Here is a 19,464-nt window from a genome sequence, read left to right as displayed (position 1 = left end):
ACTCAATTTTGCAAATTTGACTTAAATTATGTCTTCATGTATAGTAGAAGAACTAGATTATATAATAGTTCTCCATTGTAAAAAGGAATACCCGTGTTCGACTCCTGCCATGCAAAGACAGCCAGAGAACATGCGAAAGCTATGCTGCCATGATTGGGCTACAGGTGATGCCATCACACACCAGTGGCACCATCAGGACAGGGGAGTCATCCTTGTACACAGGTTCTCATTCTTATTAAACTTCCACTTGAGATTGAAATCCACTCACTGTTGTAGCCACTGCTGCCGCTAGCCTCTGCCGGCGCCGAGTTGTGCTGAACTGGCCCTTCGCAGGTGGCCCTTCCTGACGGTGAATGGGAGAAGAGGGGAGGAAACACAGGATGGGGGAGGAAAGGATGGAAGATGGGAGGATGAAAGATAATCAGACAAGGAGAGGGAGAGTTTTTAACTGAAGTCGACTTTTCTTAAATCAGCATCGAAAAGCGCTCACAGGGGAGTTCATGCTATGAGAAATGTTCATCATTCTCATTACTCAAACATCTGAATTCTATTTGCTGACTATAACCCACACCCCAAAAGGAGATGGAGTTATAAACTGATGGACAGCCTGCGATTTTAAGGTAAAATAAATATGCATACTGTTTTATTCATATGATATCATGTTATATGAAGTCAAAAGGTATTCAATAAATGGTAGCAAGGAAAAAGTAAGTTCAGGAAAAACTGATTAAATAATGTGGGAAGGCTAAAATGAACAGGTTGTAATGAGAGCCTCATAATGGCCAGACAGAATTTTTTTTGTTTTTTTAATTTCTTACTGGAAGAAAAAAAGTAAGGGAAGGGTATGAGGGTTCTTCGACTTCCTACTTAATCTCCTATTATACAGCTCACTATCTGGGACTCAACATCAGTAAGAGTGCTGGGATTTTCAAGTCTAAGAATTTTCCAAGGAAGATGCCAGACCCCATAAGATCAGAAAAGAAAACTTAAGTTCCTCAGTGGGTGAGGACAATGCCTATAAAAATCAACTATGAAAACCTGAAAGCATAGTTTTCATTTAGTAATGTGCACCTATGCACAAACCGGTAGAAGAATCCTACAGCTTTCTTTCATTTTGTTTTCTTCCTCTTGGTGGATGGGATTAAGGGATGATGATATTTCCTTCTAACCATTCAACTTTGCCTCCATCTGACAGACCCTGACACCTTAAGGTTGTGAGCAATACTTTTTTTTTCTTTTTTGAGATAGGGTCTCACTCTGTTGCCCAGGCTGGAGTGTTGTGGCACGATCATAGCTCATTGCAGCCTTGAACTTCTGGCCTCAAGCGACCCTCCCACCTTGGCTTCCTGACATGCTGGGATTACAGGCATGAGCCACCTTGCCCAGCCATGAGCAATAATTTCATTTCCAAATAATTAAGATATACTTTCTTAGAATCTCCTAACAGCCCAAACTGAAGAACCAGTAGGACCACTTTAGTTTTTTTTGGGATGTCAGAAAAATATTTAAACTTTTTCTACCTCTAAATCTTCAAAAAAGTTCCAAAATTACGATCTTATTTATTTTCCATCTTCATAAGTCTTCTGCATACATATATGTATATGTTTGTCATACATACATACACACATAATCTGTTTTCCACAAAAAAAAATTTCTAGACAAAATCCTTTCTACTTAATGTAGTAAAAGGGGGAAGAACTTATTCTCACCCTTCAGTGTAATTTGAGCATCTATGAGATGCAGGACAGCTACACAGGAGCAACATAAGATCATCTGTCTGCTACTATGTACTTTCTACTATTCCTCATTCCCTTCAACATCCAGGGATCTAGTATTTAATTCATATTATCAGCAACACAGGAGATCTAACAGCTCTTTCAAAATCATTTCCTTCTTGCCTTCCTCTTACTTCATTTAAAACACAGCCAAATTGTTACTGCATAATGGTACTGAGATTTTTATTCGAACCAGGAAGTTTGAAGTTTAGGAGGCAAGAAGAAATCCTTGTTCTAAAAGGTAATCTCCACAGAACCCTCTAGGACAAATGCTGACTTCATGAGTTGTACAATGTGGATTTCTGAGGCCAACTGCCCAATAGTTTCCAGTAGAAACACGACCATACCAGTCTAGAATTTAACCTTCTCATTTAATCAATAGCACAATCTAACCTACACAAGAATAAGCAATCAAACATCCAGTATAACATGTTTTTCATTTTTACTTTCTTGCGGTCAATTTTTTTAATGATCTATTTTATAATTTTTTCAAAATGACAACTACTATGGAATACTGAATACAAAGTTCAGTAACACAACATTGATAACAACAATAGCAGCAACAATACCACAACCACCACCACTGGACGGTCTGGGCACCTTCACAATGGCTGTTGTACTTAGTTACGAAGAAGAGGGGGGACAGAAAATGAGCTCTCACTGCTTGAGAGCCTCTCATGTTGGCTGCAACATCAGCGAAAGTGGTTCGAGCGGTGAGATGATCATTGACTCAAAACAAATACTTGGACTCATTAGATAGAATTCTCATGATCAAAACATTTAAAACAGGAGGGGAAAAAGCTGGGTATGAGGTAGGAGAAAGTGGTGGGTATCTTTAATCCACTAGAGTAAAATTAGATGCTATGCCTCTCTCTAGGCAAAATACTGAGTAAAGATTTTCATGTTGTCATACTCATCCTAGATGAACTTATGATTCCCTAGCCAAGTGTGAATTTTGAAGGATCTTGGAGGAACTTCCCAGTAGTAGAGAATGAGTATCCTGAGGCTCCTGCAAGACCTGTTGGTTTGGGCAAGCAGAAAAGGTCCACAGATAGGACCAAGCTCTGCTGTGTTCCCCTTAAAATACCTTTTGTTTTAGTCCAGGTGGAAGTGGAGTTTCTCTGGGAATGATTAACAGCTTACTGTCTATTTGTTTCTTCTTGGAATTGGAACTAAATCTCCCACTTCGAATAGGCAGTTGTCTTTGAGTGTATTTGAGGGATGAGATGATTTCAATTTCCCTCAAAAGTAACTAAACTAGAATTACAAAGGCCATTTTATTACCCTTAGCAAAGTCACAAACAAGGTGAAATAGCATAAATAAAAATTTAAAAACAAATGAACCACCCAAAGATGTGGCGGAAGTATGAATGAATATTTTCTAGCTTTTTGGACATTTTCTCCTGATGACTCAAAAAAATCTTCATAACTTTTCTGTCTATGTAAAACCACAGGCTGAGAGGCTAGGTGGTATAGTCCCAGTTGCATTCTGTGTCCTTCAGAAAAAAAAAAAAAAAAAGAATGATTTGGGGGTCTCTAGTGGAGGTCCTAGATGCAGCAAGGTAGCTGGGACATTGCACTACAACTCACTGAGAACCAACCTATCCAAGACAACAGCTCTGAACAAGAATGTGGTCAATAGCATACACTACAGACACAAGATTAAAACAATATCTATTAACAAGTGTATGTGTTCTTTCTTGTGATGCAGGCCTTCTTCAATTATTTTATTTAGAGGAATGATTCTTTTACTTACAAACAAAACTAGACACTCACAAGTTCAAAACCAATAAAACTGCCAAAAGCAATTTTAAGTAATTTTCTTGTGAAATCACTTGGCACATCTGTCCCTACAGTATTAATTTTATGAACAGAAGGGAAAACACACAGAAACATACTGAGCAAAGGAACACAAAAAGTTGTGTTTATTGAATGTAGACATTCTAAATAAAAAAAACCATGGGTATTAGTGCTTATGAAAATTTATTTTCAAATATATCAGATTAGCAAGCAAAGCAAGTTTGTTATTTACACAGTCAGAATCGTAATACGAAGAATGTTATTAATGAAGTCAAAATTAGAGAAGAATTATTTTGTTAATTATTCAGAAGGGACTGAAGAATTCTGAAAAGTACTTCTTTCTACCTTTGTATTAGAATATAAATTTATTTGTAGTATAATTTTAAAAAGCCAAATCATAAAGTCTAATCTTGATTGTGCAGGATAAGGGCCATGTATAATATGCATTTAGGAGGAGAATAATGGAGATTCTAGTTTAAAGATCTGAAAGTAATATGGTTTATGACATAATCTACCATATTTTGAATCACTGCAACACAATAATATAAAAGGATCTTACTTTAAGAACATTACTCATTTCAAATACATAATTTATTTCAAATAAATTTCAAGTACACTTATTACAAGCTATTAAGAATTTAGTTCAGATTTTAAGGTGATTGTTGAAAGCCAAATAATATCTATTTTTGTAGGATCATAGAATTTTAGAGTTGAAAGATAATTCAGAGCTTATTAAATAAACTCTATTACTTTACCCAGGAGCAAACAAAAGCTCAGGAAATTTAACAGAAATGTATGAAATTATACTGCCAGAAAATCACAGTGATTAGACTAGAATCTGGGTTTGTTGATTTCTAATCTATTGAACCTCCTACACTTTTTCTTGATAGAAAACATTTGGACAAAGCTGACACATAAAAGTCCCTTTTAAAATCTAGTATTTTTAAATGAGTGTTCATTATAACCCACTAGATTTTTAATCTAGATTTTTAAGGTAACTTTTTGTTAAAATATATTTTAATGGTTCAAAGGCTATAATTGTGAATAAAAATGCCATTTTGAACACATATCGCATAATTTTAACCTTTCTTTTAAATCCTTCTCACTTATGCCAGAGTAAGAAAAATATAGAGATTTTCCACTATTTTAGATAATGTAACAGTTTGAAAAGTGCTGGCTTTAAAGCAGTTAAGTTGCCCTTTCAATCTAACGCCCATAAACTGATGTATAAAGACTAGTACTTTAAAAGTATGTAGAAACATGAATGAAGGAAAAGTAAAATCTGTACCTGCAGTTGTATTTTTGTATCTTTGCTGACACTTTTTGTTCTCCATCGTCTTGTGACCCGCTTGTCTTTCTTTGAAATATCTACACAGTTAGCCTACATTACACAAATAGTTAAAAGCAACAAAGTATTATTAAGTTCACACAGATGATACAGATATAGACAAGAGCACAGCAAGTTACTAAAGGTCATTGTTAGAGCCTATAAGCAAACCAGCCAGGACAGAAAGGCATATCAGACGAATAGTGGGCATTAAAAAGCAGAGATAAGAACTTAATTATAAAATATATTTTTCTGATAAACAAAATGAATGCAGGATTAGAAATCTCTAGCTTTGTTTTCTATATGAAAAGACAATAATAATTCTGAGAGTATCTAAAGCATATCTTCAAAGCTACCATTTCTAATAGGACACAAACATGGAAGAATAATTCAGATACTGAATGTATTTCTTTTGGTTAGTGTGTATTTAAATGTAAAATGTTTTAAAATAATCATCTTAATTAACACACTGACACTGAGATTCAAAAATATTAAAAATAACTCCAGAATATAAATGAATGTCTGTATTGCAGTTATTTATCTTTAAATGTTACCTTATATATTCATAGAACAACCCAATAAAGAGTATTAATTAATATCCTAAGTCCTTTTACCAGCAGCAGGAATATGTTTACCTGCATGTCAGTAAAGTTAGGTGCTGACTGAGTTCTCTGAAGTATTTCCAAATTTTGCAGGAGTTTGCTAAGTTCCACAAGGTTTGACTGGCAATGTGCAAGATCTAATAAGAAATCAGAAATAAAAATACATTAAAATTGGGTAGGGAGCGGTGGGGATGGTAATAAAAGGGTCAATGCAAATTATGGCAAATATAAGTAGGCAGATCCATGTTTATATGATGAAGATACTGGCAGGTGAAACAAAACAGACCCTTTTCTGGTGCAGAACCAAAAACCATTCATTATATTTCAAAGCTCACTCTTAAAAGTTAATAGCTATTAGTGCAGAAACCATGAAACTCTCAGTCACACTGTATGTGATCCCTTTTCTGCTCTGATAGCTTTTGCCACATGGGAAGCACACTCAAGTGAACTTCAGCAGTCCTGTGGTTTCATTGTTAGGAGCTTGTCTACCTGCTCCTCTAACATGCTTTAGAAGATGGTTATCTGGAATTTGGGTAGTGTTAAAATCAAGTTCAGAAAAATAGGATGGAATACAGAATCAGTTAAACATATTTTCTATAATTTAGCTCACTAACAATGTTGAAATGAATGACTTTAAAATTTCTTAGAGACATTATATTAACCAAATCAGATTTTCAAAGTGCATTCGCTGGTCCAGCAATATCATCATCACCTGGACATCAACTCATTCTGTCTGAATTAACGTTTAGAATGAAGAAATGACATTTAGTTTTCTTTTAAATTTTTTGGTTTATTTAGTACAAGAGAATATTTAAAAATCTATACAATAAAATACCACTCTTTAAAAAAAAACTGACCTTTAATATGTGAAATTAAACACGGTCAAGAATATTGGGCTGGGTGCGGTGGCTCATGCCTGTAATCCCAGCACGTCAGGAGGCAGAGGTGGGAGGATCACCTGAGGTCAGGAGTTCAAGACCAGCCTGGCCAATATGGTGAAACCCCATCTCTACAAAAATACAAAAATTAGCCAGGCATGATGGTGGGTGCCTGTAATCCCAGCTACTCGGAAGGCTGAGGCAGAAGAATCTCTTGAACCAGGGAGGCGGAGGTTGCAGTGAGCAGAGATAGCACCATTGCACTCCAGCCTATGCAATAGAGCAAGACTCCGTCTCAAAAAAAAAAAAAAAAAAAGAGAATACTGAGTTACTTTTCTTATTTTTGTGGTCAGTTGCTAAAAATTTCATTTTGAGCTTTCTATCCAGGAAATATTACATTCATACTCCCTAATATTTGTGATTGTTCTATATAAATGGTGCTATATAAGCATAGAAATCTGGAATTGGGGCTGAAAACCATCACCCTTTTTCTAACAGAATGAAAACAGAACTTTGTGAATAATTCAATTTAAGGCCAAGGACTCAAAACTAAGCGTAAGGAGACATCAATTTAGATTTTTCAGTTGTAGTTTCTTTATCTGTCAAATGGTGATAGTAGTATTTAGCTCTCCTACCTGCTTACTGAGATGGTAGATGAGAAAGTTCTATGAAAGCCAGAAATGGTCTCTAAGAAATACTTATTGCGCTATGTCTCATCACCCTGCTAGAGCCTTCACCTGGGCCATGCTACATCATTCTTTGTCACTTCTATTATTTACAATAAGAAAGAGAGGAAATCATACTTTCACATAAAGTCTGGGATGTGAGTATCTCAGAAGGCTGATAAAAATGACAAAAAATGCTGCATACTTTGAGTCCACATGCTGGTAGAGTAAGAAAAAATTCTTTTGGTTGGAGGACTAACATAGATTACCAAATTTTAATTTTTTTAAGTGAGAACACAAAAAAGTGATCTAATATCTACTTTTATTATAATTTTATAAGAAAAAATAATTTGAAAAAATAGGCCCAATATCATCTTAGGATCATCTAAAAATAAACTAATTGAGCCTTATTAAACACTGTCTGCATTGCCCTTGTTTTTCTCGGTTTTGAAGGTCAAATGAAAACTGTCTCATAGAATGGAAATGGTCTGTAGATCAAGTTTGAACCATTGTGCTCTGGCTAATTACGAGGAAGGTGAAGGTAAGAAGAGATGAAGAGACTCAGAGATGGCAGTATGAGAGAAGCAGGTATTGGTTCAGAATATTGAATCACTGATCCACAGTGGAGCACACTAACAGGTAACTGTGGATATAAGATGCAGCATTTTACAACTTTGCCATTTATTGCCGAGTTGTCAGGAAACATACACCTGCTCCATGGGCAAGACAGAGCAGAAGAGAAGGCAGCTGCGGAAGTGACCTAGTGAGGACGACAGAGCAGTGATTCTGGGGCCATGGGCAGAGTAGGCTCTCCTTGGGGGTTACTCCTCTGTGTGACTGCCCCAGGATCCAGGAGCTAAAGAAGCCAGAAGGAAATGGTGAAAAGACAAGGAGAGAAGGCTGAAGTGGGTAGAAGTCAGGGGAAAGGCAAGAACCAGATTCAACTGCTGTGAGGGTGCAAGAGAACTGGCAGGTAAGGAGCCTGAGTCATGGCAGAGAGAAGGAGCTGGTGCATAAAATAAGAACAAGGGGGAGAAAGAGCAAGGAAAGGTCAAGATGATCAAGGCAATCAGGGTAAAAGATGTAGCACTCATAATTCACCTCTTCGGGTTTTGTTTCTTGTTTGGTTTTGGCTTACTCTCAGGCCACACTGGGCAAGAACTAACCTTCTGCACACCTGTCCATCTCTTCTGAGTCCTGTAACCAGGCTGCCACTTTACTCTGGCCACTTGTGCACGTTGCAGGGAGGCTATTGCTGCATGGTAAAGGGGACTGCCACGGAAAGCTGTTTGGTTGCATCTACGGCAAACAAAGATGAATTGTATGGTTATGAAACAGTACATTTCAATGATTAAAAAAATACAAGTATCCTCAAAACCGTATTAACAAAGAGAGGAAGAAAATGCACACTCAAAACATGGAAGAAGCCTCTTGGCTAAATGTGGTTTGTGCCCAGTGAGGGCGACATTCCTAAACAGCAACCCCTCATTAAACTGCCATCTCCATCATTCAGTGAAGGACAACATTTAAGTGTGTTGTATCTCATAATCACAAGGACCTGCCAACTCAATTTCCCAGTAATTTTTAATCGCTCAGTAAATTGTATTTGCAGCGTCCTTACTGCAGTACTCTTAACTCATGATTTAAGGTCTTTCCTTTCCAAAAGGTTTCTGTACCCTTATGACCACTCCAGTTCTCCTCAACCACATGTGATCCCTAAATACATTATCCACCAGTAAGCAACCTTGCAATGCCTTGAATTCGTATTGGAAATTATTTATAAAAAGGCAGTCATGGCAAGTTATTATCTATAGCTTTCCATTAAAGTTATTATCTATAGACTTCTCATTAAAAAGATTTTATGTGAAATAAGTGAAAATTGTATTAAGTATACAGATACTAAGGTGCCTGCAGGAAACAGTGAAAAAAGAAGAAACTTATTTCTTAAAAAATTGAAATAATTTTAAAACTTCATAGTTGACTTTAATATCCAACTACAACTGAATTGTGTCTCTTCTAAATCATTACAAAGTGAATGATGCACATTCTTAGCAAACCCAGGCTTATTTATTACTCACAGAGGGCCACAAACTAATTAACATTCAGGAGTCTCATAATTTGATATGTAGAAGACAGGCAAAGTGATAAAAAGCTCTTTTCACTCTTTATTGCATGTTGATAAATGTAATGGAAATCTTTCACCAAGCAGATCTTAGAGGTATGTCATTAACCAGAGCAATAAATCTGTTTTGAAAACCAGAGCTGAAGAGCTTTCTTATTTCAAGGCAAACAGTGGGGAGGATTTGATTTTAGTCTTCCATTCTCAGATATCACCCAAGTTATTTAACAAATAAGGGATGAAAATAATATATTTTCATCAATAAATTTAATAAATATTTTAATAATTTAATAAATAAGAGATAAAATATTTTCATCAATACTCTGTGCCAGTGATGTAGGCAGAAGCTGGATGAACCAAAGAATTAAAAATTTATATTTTTTAAAGATCTATTTGGAATACATTTCTCATTTAACAAGGACTAAATCTAGGATTCAGTCTGCCTTCCGGTGAGAACACAGGAGGCCAGAGAAACTCGGCACTATCTTGGGCATCTGTAAGTTCCCAACCTTCCTGATGCCCTGACCAGATGGTTCGTTCCCTTTTTTATTTCAGAACTGGTTGGTATTAGGGTTAATCCAACACCCTATTCCTAGAAAAAAGATAATTAAATAGTCCTTGGCAAGGCTGCAACTAGAATGGAATAATGTGAGGTTTAAGGCCAGGTGTGGTGGCTCATGCCTGTAATCCCAGCACTTTGGGAGGCCGAGGTGGGCAGATCACTTGAGGTCAGGAGTTTGAGACCAGCATGGCCAACATGGCGAAACCCTGTCTCTACTAAAAATGAGCTGGGTGTGGTGGTAGGCACCCGTAATCCCAGCTTACTCTGAAGGCTGAGGCAGGAGAATCAATTGAATTCAGGAGGAGGAGGTTGAGGAGGTTGCAGTGAGCCAAAACCACATCACTGCACTCCAGCCTGGGTGACAGAGTGAGACTTTGTCTCAAAAATAAATAAATAAGTAAATAAATAAATAATGTAAGGTTTGAGATAATTTTAACATCGTTAATAGGATCTATCAAAAACTGCCATTAAAATAACAAAAACTGAATATAGTAATGTTTCATTTAATCTGATTTGGTTAGTATTGCAGTTACTCTATGAGGTTTTTCAATGGTTTGCAAAGGAAACTTGGATGTATGTATGACATACATTCCTGTGTAAGCAAAGAAAAGCAGAATCTTCATTGGAACGTTCTTGAACACAACGTACTGTGGCAGCCAGCTTCCTCACCCTCTCTGCCCTCAATTTCAGGTGCCAAATGTGAAGGTGGAGCACCCCTGCGCAGTGCAGTGGGGCTAGGTTTCAGGAAACTTAATTATTGAATCAAAGGCAGAAACAGCTGTTTCCCTGTCTGTTGACTTAACCTTGATTTTTTTTTAACAAACAACATCTCTTGCTTTTCATCAACACAGAAGTGAACTCTTATTTCAGCCCAGAGAACAAGGTCAGCCTCCCTTAGTCTGGCACCTGGTAAAAATGGAAAGGGCACTGACTTTGGAAACAGATGTGGGCTTGGATCCTGGCTCAGCTGTTTAATGGCTATGTCACTTCTGGACAAATTTTTTACTGTCTCTGAACTTTGGTTATTTGAAAGATCAGAGACGAATGAGTGCCAAATGCTTAACACAGTGCCTGACCACTTAAATAGGCTGCTATTTATATTATTGTCACATTCTTGAGCTCACATGTAATTACTTCATGGAGAAATTTAATAGCCTCTCATGTATATATTATAGGTCAAGACACAAAAGCAAGTTTCATTTTCAAGACTGAGGTTTTCTTATTACCATCCAGGAAGGCACCTGATTTCTGAATGTTGATTAAATAAATGTTTACTTACTTCCTAGTATTCCTACAAAGCCACATAAAGTTAAAAGGTAGTCCGTTCATAAAAGGGAAAATTAACTGCTAATTCTCTTGGTGATCCACATTTCTGCCTAATTTATACTTGCAATTAACTTTCATGCCAAATGTCACTGTTGTCTTCTGAGTGTTAGTTTACAAAGCAAACCTCCTCTTTCTGGTTTTCCCAAATGAGACTCAGTTATGCATTTGCATAATTTTCTTTTTTATTTTATTTTATTTATTTATTTTTGAGACGCAGTCTTGCTCTATTGCCCAGGCTATTCAGTAGTGGCACAATCTTGGCTCACTACAACCTCCGCCTCCCAGGTTCAAGCAATTTTCATGCTTCAGCCTCCCGAGTACCTGGGATTACAGCTATGCAGCATCACATTTGACAAATTTTTGTGTTTTTAGTAGAGATGGGGTTTTCACCATGTTGCCCAGGCTGGTCTCAAACTCCTGGCTGTCAGGCGATCCACCCGCCTTGGCCTCCCAAAGTGCTGGGATTACACACGTGAGCCACAGTGCCTGGCCAAAATTTGCATAATTTTCTAAGCAATTTTCAGGCTGGTTTTTATAGAACAAAGTCATACCTTTCCATCCATTACAGAAACATTAGCAGCTGGTGAGGATTCAGCCGTGGACGTTGAAGGAAATATGTGAAAACTAGCATCTCTTGGTGATCTCACAATTTCATTCTGACGATACAACCGATGATGTCGCAGTTTGCAGACCCATGCATCAAACCAGTCCTGGGATTTCACCTAAAACAATGAATGAGAGGAGAAAGTAATTGTAAAATCACTCTCCTGCCTACCACTGGTGTAGGCAAATCGTTTCCCCTGATAATGGCAGAGAAACTGTTGAAAACTGATTTCACCTTCAAATGATAGATGTGCTCTTCGGTGTCAAGGTCTATTCTTCGAGCTTTCTTTTTAATTGACATGACTGAGAGTCCCACATCTATGCTCCCATGGACCTTTCCTTTCTGAATCTGAAATCAAAAGACTAGTAAATAGGATGAAAGGATATATGATTTGATGTTTCTGTACTGGATTTAAGTGAACTCAAGGTAATCTTTAACTTATCTATGGGAAGTGGAATACTACATATACCTCCTTAACAAACAGAAAATAGTTAAGGTTCTATGGATTAGGTTCTAGGACAGTTGATGTTGCAGTGACTTCACGTCAATTTTTATAAATAAGACTATTCATCTTATTCCTGTTTTGGCATAGAATGTAATACTAATTCTTCATAATTCTAGATTGCACAGCTTATATTCTCCCAAAAGGACATCTTTAGAGGTCCTAAAATAACTGCGGTCAATCTTTGACGTATAACCCAGAACATCCCTGAGTAATCAGCTGGCAGACAGCTGCTGGGGCAGAACAGGGCAGCTGGGACCAGAAAGCAGGGAGCAGCCAGCTCTTCCTTCTGGCTGCTCCACTGATCGAGGACATGGCTGATTCAATGGCAGGGATGGGGACAAAACTGAAACCTGAGCCTTCAGTTACTTCCCCTACACCACAATGATGAAGGAAGGAATTTTCCAGTGTTACATGCAAACTACTCCTTTGTATACTAAACAAAAACAATTTGAAATAATTTTTGTGAATTGGGATCTCCAAGATAAAAAGATGTATGACGTAGAAATAAAATTTGTAAGATAGTTTTTAAAAGGACATTGACAAGAACAAAGCAGCACACATAAAGCAGAGTTTATTGGGAGATGGAGGAAAAAAGCTCATTTGCGTTTTCTCTCCAAGTGACAGAAGGTGATTTTACTCATGCGTCACTTTTAAGGTTTAAGCTTCTGTTTTTAATAACACACATCAAAATAGTTAAATCTTCATGCACTAGGCTGACACACTTTAGAACATGGAGGTTTGGGAGCTTGTGAAATCTTACAGGCCTAGACATGCACAAAGCTGGTAACTATGGCACAAGGCTTGTACAATTACAGCGTTTACTCACTTCAAGCAGAATTCGAAATCAATCTTTGAAACATGTCCTGTGTGCTACTTACATCGAGTGGTGCCTTTGAATACTTTAACATTCCATTATCCAGGACAAAAAAACGCTGCAAGAACCAAACACCCCCAGTTACTGTCTGTATTTTGAATTATATAAAACATTCACAAATGTGGGTCTAATGTTGCTTGGCATTTATTAATCAATATGTTTGATCATTTTAATGTATCTGGATTCAGTGCATTTGGCCACAGTCAGTCACATTAAATGGTAAGGAGATAAGAGCTCTAGTTCCATACCGTTAACCTACCAAGATTCTTTTATACATAATCCAGTGGGGATGGAGTCTTTTCACCATGGTTTTTCTTAACAGGGAAGGAATCTGAGGACCTGAAGCTACAATCCCCTGAATGAACCACATTGGGATGTTTTTCAAAGTGAGAAATGATCACAGTGACTCTGTAAGGAGCTCTATACAGGTCTACAGGGAATTTTTCCCCGTGAATATAAACTCCTGAATTTTCCCTGGATACCATAGACAATTCCTGAAAATGTTCATGTCCATTACAGAAGCCAGTGGACTGAATCTATGAATAATGAATTATCTGGAAAATTTAAGTGGGCTTAGTAATATGCTTGCATCTCTAGTTAGCAAATGTTTGCATTCTACCATTAATCAAAGAGGTTGAAAATTATTTCTGAACTACACTAAGGGTAAAAAAAGAGAGGGGTTTTTGGCAATTTTTGTCTCCTCCAAGATAATCCTAGTACAGTTTGAATGGATTTGCCCTTTTTGCTCTACAAACACTCAGGAACTCTCAGCTGTTGATTTTTCTTCCATGGGCAATTCACAAGAGAACAAACAGCTCCCAGGGCCCGGTCAAAGAATGGGTCCTGTGCCCTCTAGTTCTACAGATGCAAGGAATCTTTCTGTTCCTGGAAAATTCCTCTGCTGGCAAGTTTTTATGTGATTTGGGACCTCTTAGCTGCTGAGATGGCAGGCAGTCAGGCCTCGGGATCGCCTTCTGTAAGTACAGTGGCCTTCTGTGAGTTCTGCACAGAGAACCCCTATGAGTTCTGCACAGGACTCACAGAAGGCCACTGTAAACCCTTTGTTACAGGTTCTGCGGGACAACAAGTAAGCACTGGAAAAAAAGAGTCTCTACGGTTGAAAAACACTTGATTAAAATCAGTTGCCCTTAACTTGGTCAATCAAATGGGCTGACATCTGAATAAACACATGGTGGTTGTAGAGATCAGAAGAAAAGACAACAATGCAAAGCAGGCCCTCCTGTTATTTATGTAGCAAAATGTTCAAAGGCACGGTCTAGAAAGTTGCTGCCAAACCACAGCCAGTTTTGTTGAAACATGGACTGAAAGTGCTAAATTAAAGTTAGCAATTCATACAAAATTTGTTTCTTTGATGGTTTTTTCCTGTGTTTCCATTTCTGTCTATCCAAGAATTTCAGCAGAGATCACCTATAGCATATCATAAGGAAAGAGATTAGCAAGGCCATCAATTTGGGGAAACACAAAGGATGAAAGGCAACAGTGATTGTAGGAAGGAGGATGGCCAGTTGGCGAAAATCTCAGGAAGAACGACAGTGAGGACAGGTCCTTGGCACTACGATAATATTATGGGTTCAGGAAAGATCGTTTCTGACAAGGAAGAAGGCACTTTCAGAGACAGGGCACCGGGGCAACATTTCCCATGTGTTCATTTTTAAGTCTTTCCCTTAAAACACATAAAATGTTTCCTCAAGGAAGTTAACATACATAACCTCCCTGCACTGAGCCAATGGGCAGCCACCACTGGCCATTTGGGCCAATAAATTTATCTGCCCTGAGATGAAATCCACGTGCAGATGTGCCAAATATATAGATTTATTCTTCCACTGATTTCAAAGAGGATACTGGGTGGCCCACTAAAGAGTTTAAACTGACGCGGTGGCTCACGCCTGTAATCCCAGCACTTTGGGAGGCCGAGGCAGGCAGATCATGAGGTCGGGAGTTTGAGACCAGCCTGGCCGATATGGTGAAACCCAATCTCTACTAAAAATAAAAATAAAAAAAAATTAGCCAAGCGTGGTGGCGTGCGCCTGTAGTCCCAGCTACTCCAGAGGGAGGCTGAGGCAGAAGAATCACTTGAACCCGAGAGGTGGAGGTTGCAATGAGCCGTGATTGTGCCATTGCACTCCAGCCTGGGTGATAGAGTGAGACTCTGTCTCAAAAAAAAAAAAAAAATAAGTAAATAAATAAAAATAATAGTTTAAACTGAAAATGTACGGCAACTTTCTCCTCCTTAGTATGACAGAATCCTTGCTATTTGGGTAATGGTAAAATGCAGTAAAAAATATTTTCTCTATAATTTAAACTTAGAGATAGGACAAGGATGTTGGGAGGAAGGAGAGGAATAAACTGTAGCCTTCAAAGAGCAGTAAACAAACTTCTGGGATCAGTGAACTCCAGCTTTAGTTTGTACTGGTAACAATAATTCTAGGAATGTATCCCAAAGAACTAAATAGAAGTTCATGTGTAAGGATGTTCATCACATCACAATAGTAAAAAAATAAGGCATGTCTTACATATCCAGCAACAGGGAATTAGTTCGATAGGAGTGGGATATATAATATAGATCCATCCAAAGTGATACATGCATGCATTTAAAATACCTCAAATTTCAAAGAGTATTTAATGAGAACTTATCTATACTAATTTAAGTGAAAAAAGCAAATCAGACAACAATACATACCAACTGGATTAAATATCACATATTTTTTTCCCTCCATATGTATATTACAGATCTCAGTCTCTGTTAACTATAATAGACTACAACCCATGTGGTTAAAATAAGGCCTTAAAAGTTAGTTTTACAGCCGGGTGTGGTGGCTCACACCTGTAATCCCAGGACTTTGTGAGGCTGAGGTGGGCGGATCACTTGGGGCTGTGAGTTCAAGACCAGCCTGGCTAACAGGGCAAAAATCTGTCTCTACTAAAAATACAAAAATTAGTCAGGCATGGTGGCATGCACCTGTAGTCCTAGCTACTCAGGAGGCTGAGGTGGAAGAATCACTTGAACCTGTGAGGTGGAAGCTGCAGTGAGCTGAGATCATGCCACTGCACTCCAGCTTGGGTAAGAGTGAGACTCTGTCTCAAAAAAAAGTTTTAAAAAGCTAGTTTTACACATACTGCCATATTCTTAGTTTCCCACCTCATGATAGCAAATAAGATCTTCTTTATTTATGAAGATGGTCTGAACCTGAATATGATAAAAATGTTACCTTGTGCCAGCCTTTTAAAGGCCATTTTCTTTTCTTCAGCATAAAGCCCTCATGTTTGTCTGGTTTCTGGACATTGGTTTGGCCTATTTTCAGCCCTTCTATAATTTCCCAGCTGTCAGCTTCCTGAGAGAAAAGAAGAAAAACAAATCACATGTTACTCAGTGCCTGATGACACACTTAAAGCAGATTCTTAAGTAGAAGTTGCTTCTGAAGCAGTACTAGGCCCACCAGAAAGAAGGATGAACAACATTCCGGAGCAAATTCTAACATCAAACACAGCTATGCACTTTTAACTTCAGTTAAAAAGAGTTTCCCAGGTAGACCTAGAGGTAAGTGGGGTCCATCAGAGACTCAGTGGAGCCACCTTGTCTGTTTGGGGTAGGATGGAAATTCGATTGCCTGTACTCAGAATGTTTAAAATGCATTTTTCCAGACAGTGAATCCCTGAACACAGAGGCACTTTAAAGTTTCAAAATAAGACTACTTTGATGACAAATGTTCAATTAGTGTGTGGACCTGGCTTTCTGTGTAGAAATGGAAAGGCTGCTGTTGTCTCAAGTGGCTCAGAACCTGCTATTAACAGGGAATAACAGCGCTGTGGTCACGGCTGCTCTCGGGGAGGTTTGCATGCATTCCAAAGTGCACATAAGACACCTGCTCACCAAAGACACACCAAAGAACTTCGTGCTTTCAAAGATACACATGCCCCTGGGAGCCCCTGGGTTGCATTTCTTAGTAGTGAATTGCAATTCAACAAGTTAGCACTGTTTATGAATAATGTTTAGAATAATAGGAGAAACTAGTAGGCTCTTATAAAAAGTCTAATGCCTGTGGCTTTTGACTCACACAGAAAGTTAGATGACCACTATATTCTAGAAAATAATCTCCATCTATGTATAAATATATTCATTAGAGCTCTCTCTCTGTTCTTAGAGAGATATCCACTATATTTAGTGGCACTTCTATTTTCAGCAGCCCCATCCATGGATAATATCTCTGGAAGAATAATATTTTTATTTCTGGCTAGATTTGGAAGTTTGTGTTCACCTTTGGTTTACTGTGTGTCTACATGTGGATGATGAAGAATATTCTGTGTGACTTGTGAAAGTGGAAACATTTAATAAGTGCAGATCTTTGCAAGTTTTCTTCTGACTAAACTCAGATTGTAGTAATGGCTACTAACTACTAATTTCTTTTTTCCAATTTTTTATTTTTTCATTTCAATGGGTTTTTGGGGAACAGGTGGTGTTTGGTTACATGAATAAGTTCTTTAGTGGTGATTTCTGAGACTTTGGTGCACCCATCACCCAAGCAGTGTACAATGTACGCACTGTGTAGTCTTTTATCCCTCGCCACCCCCCACCCTTTCCCCAGAGCCCCCAAAGTTTCCAATGTATCATTCTTACGTATGGCTACTAATTTCTATCACAGTGTTTTTTTTTCTTCTTTGAGAGTTTAACTCCAGAAGGGGGGGAAAAAGAGATAAGATAGAAAGGCAAAAAGTTAAAATGTATTTCTTAAACATAGATGTGACAGCTTGGAGCAAATAATTTTATTCAGTCTGATGCAATATTACTAAGTCCAGTAAAAGAAATGGAAAAGAATCCTACTATAGTTCTCACAATTAAATAGGCTGTCAACCTGACAGAGGCAAAAGATAAAACCAGAGCAGACAATGTTCCCCCGTTCCAATTATAAATGCTGTGGATAATGTTACAAATAAAGTGTGTAAGAAATGAAACAACTCATCTCAGTATAAAATAGAACCTTCTATGTTCTATTTTCCACTATGTTAAAATTTCTCCCTCTATACTTAGTAGACTAGGACTATCCTAAGAAAACTAAAATTGATTTCTGAAAATTGAAGAATTTGTTTTTGTAATTTCAGTTGATATTTTTTCTGCTTAAAATTCTCCAATTTTCCTGGGTTTACTTATAACAGAGCTAAAAGCCATAATGTGATCATGTCAGTACTTAAGCCAGATATATACACATTTTTGGTATTATAAGTTTTAAAAATACTTTTAATCTAATAACAATAAATAAGAACAGACAGTAATGTCATAATCGCCCAAGTTTTTTCATTTGGAAAAAACAGAGACATTTCCTTTCTGAAGGGTAAACTGTATGTGCACACGTTTGCAGATGTATGCGGGTGAGTGTGCATGTGTGTGGGTACATAAAAATGCTTTAGCAGGTGAATGCATCAAGCTTAGGATTGGAAAAAATCCTGATCAGGACAATGTGTACTTCAAAAAAAAAAAAATTCTCCCACCACTAATCAGTGCCCAGGAAGCCCATCTCTCAAAGGGGCTGAGAGATGGTGAGATGCGATGGTACCTGGGTTAGATATGGCCCTCTGATTTCATGAGGCCCCAAGAGATGTGGTGTCTACTGACACAGAAACACAACCAGGGTTTATTAGTCCTACAGCAAGATCTAAGTGGGCAACAACATGGAGAAGTAATAGGAAGTAGATGCTGTTTGTACCCTACCCAGATCCCTTTATATCAAGCCAGTGGACCCAAGCCCCATCTGCTGTGAGCTGGGCTAACAGCCACCTCCTTCTAGGAAGAATTGCTGTTTGACCAAGCTGGGGCCTTCATGCCGGAAAACTATGCCATAATTATCAGTAAAGTGAGAACAATATTGGTATGTACTTCAATGAGTTGGGGGCTGATTAAGTGAGATAATACATGTTCTAATCCAGTGCCTGGCATAAAGTAGGTGCTCAATAAATTTTAGCTACCTTTTTCCATTGCCCTTTTATTTATTTCTTCTCTATTTCCTTTAGCTAACTATAAGAGAGAATTGCTATTTCAAAGAGATTACTAGTCATATTATATTTACCAGGTATACAGTCTGCACTCACTATTCAAATGGAAGTCAGACCACTTATGTTTTATAGTTTAATAACTCCCTGCTTTCCATGGTTTAGCAGTCTATTCTTGTCTGATAGAACAAACTTTATAGCTTGTCATATCTTTACAGTTTAAAGAGGTTCAAGTGTATACATTCCATAACAGTTGGGTAGTAAAGTGTTCTTTTCTAAAAGGATTATGTTTAATATAGAAAAGCAAGGTGTAATGATCAGTTTTACATATTTAGAAGTTAACCGTCTTTGGGTATAAAGTGCTATTTTTACACTGGAATTCAAAGTCTGTATGCATTCTATTTTCAGAATTTCTCAATAAAGG

At 37.7% G+C, this 19,464-nt stretch overlaps 1 protein-coding gene across 22 annotated transcripts in view; it reads right to left on the bottom strand.

Annotated features, from left to right (window-relative positions):
* The window catches only part of OSBPL6 (oxysterol binding protein like 6), a 203,047-nt gene that overhangs the window by 51,506 nt on the left and 132,077 nt on the right, over positions 1-19,464 (bottom strand). For 8 of the 22 annotated variants that reach the window (XM_063790600.1, XM_063790603.1, XM_063790608.1 and 5 more), the window contains 6 exons: positions 16,268-16,390; positions 13,042-13,095; positions 11,893-12,006; positions 11,606-11,776; positions 8,214-8,346; positions 5,538-5,641 (listed from right to left, as the gene is read on the bottom strand). In XM_063790600.1, the coding sequence (XP_063646670.1) occupies positions 5,538-5,641; positions 8,214-8,346; positions 11,606-11,776; positions 11,893-12,006; positions 13,042-13,095; positions 16,268-16,390 (699 nt within the window). Of the gene's footprint in view, positions 1-268; positions 344-4,863; positions 4,957-5,537; positions 5,642-8,213; positions 8,347-11,605; positions 11,777-11,892; positions 12,007-13,041; positions 13,096-16,267; positions 16,391-19,464 lie in introns of all 22 variants that reach the window. The other 14 variants (XR_010149800.1, XM_054679137.2, XM_054679143.2 and 11 more) reach the window with 3 other exon arrangements.

Source organism: Pan troglodytes, chromosome 13, assembly GCF_028858775.2.
Source record: "Pan troglodytes isolate AG18354 chromosome 13, NHGRI_mPanTro3-v2.0_pri, whole genome shotgun sequence".
Taxonomy (NCBI): Eukaryota; Metazoa; Chordata; class Mammalia; order Primates; family Hominidae; genus Pan; species Pan troglodytes.
Note: the sequence above shows the minus strand (reverse complement) of the source record. Positions and strands in the feature narration are given on the sequence as shown.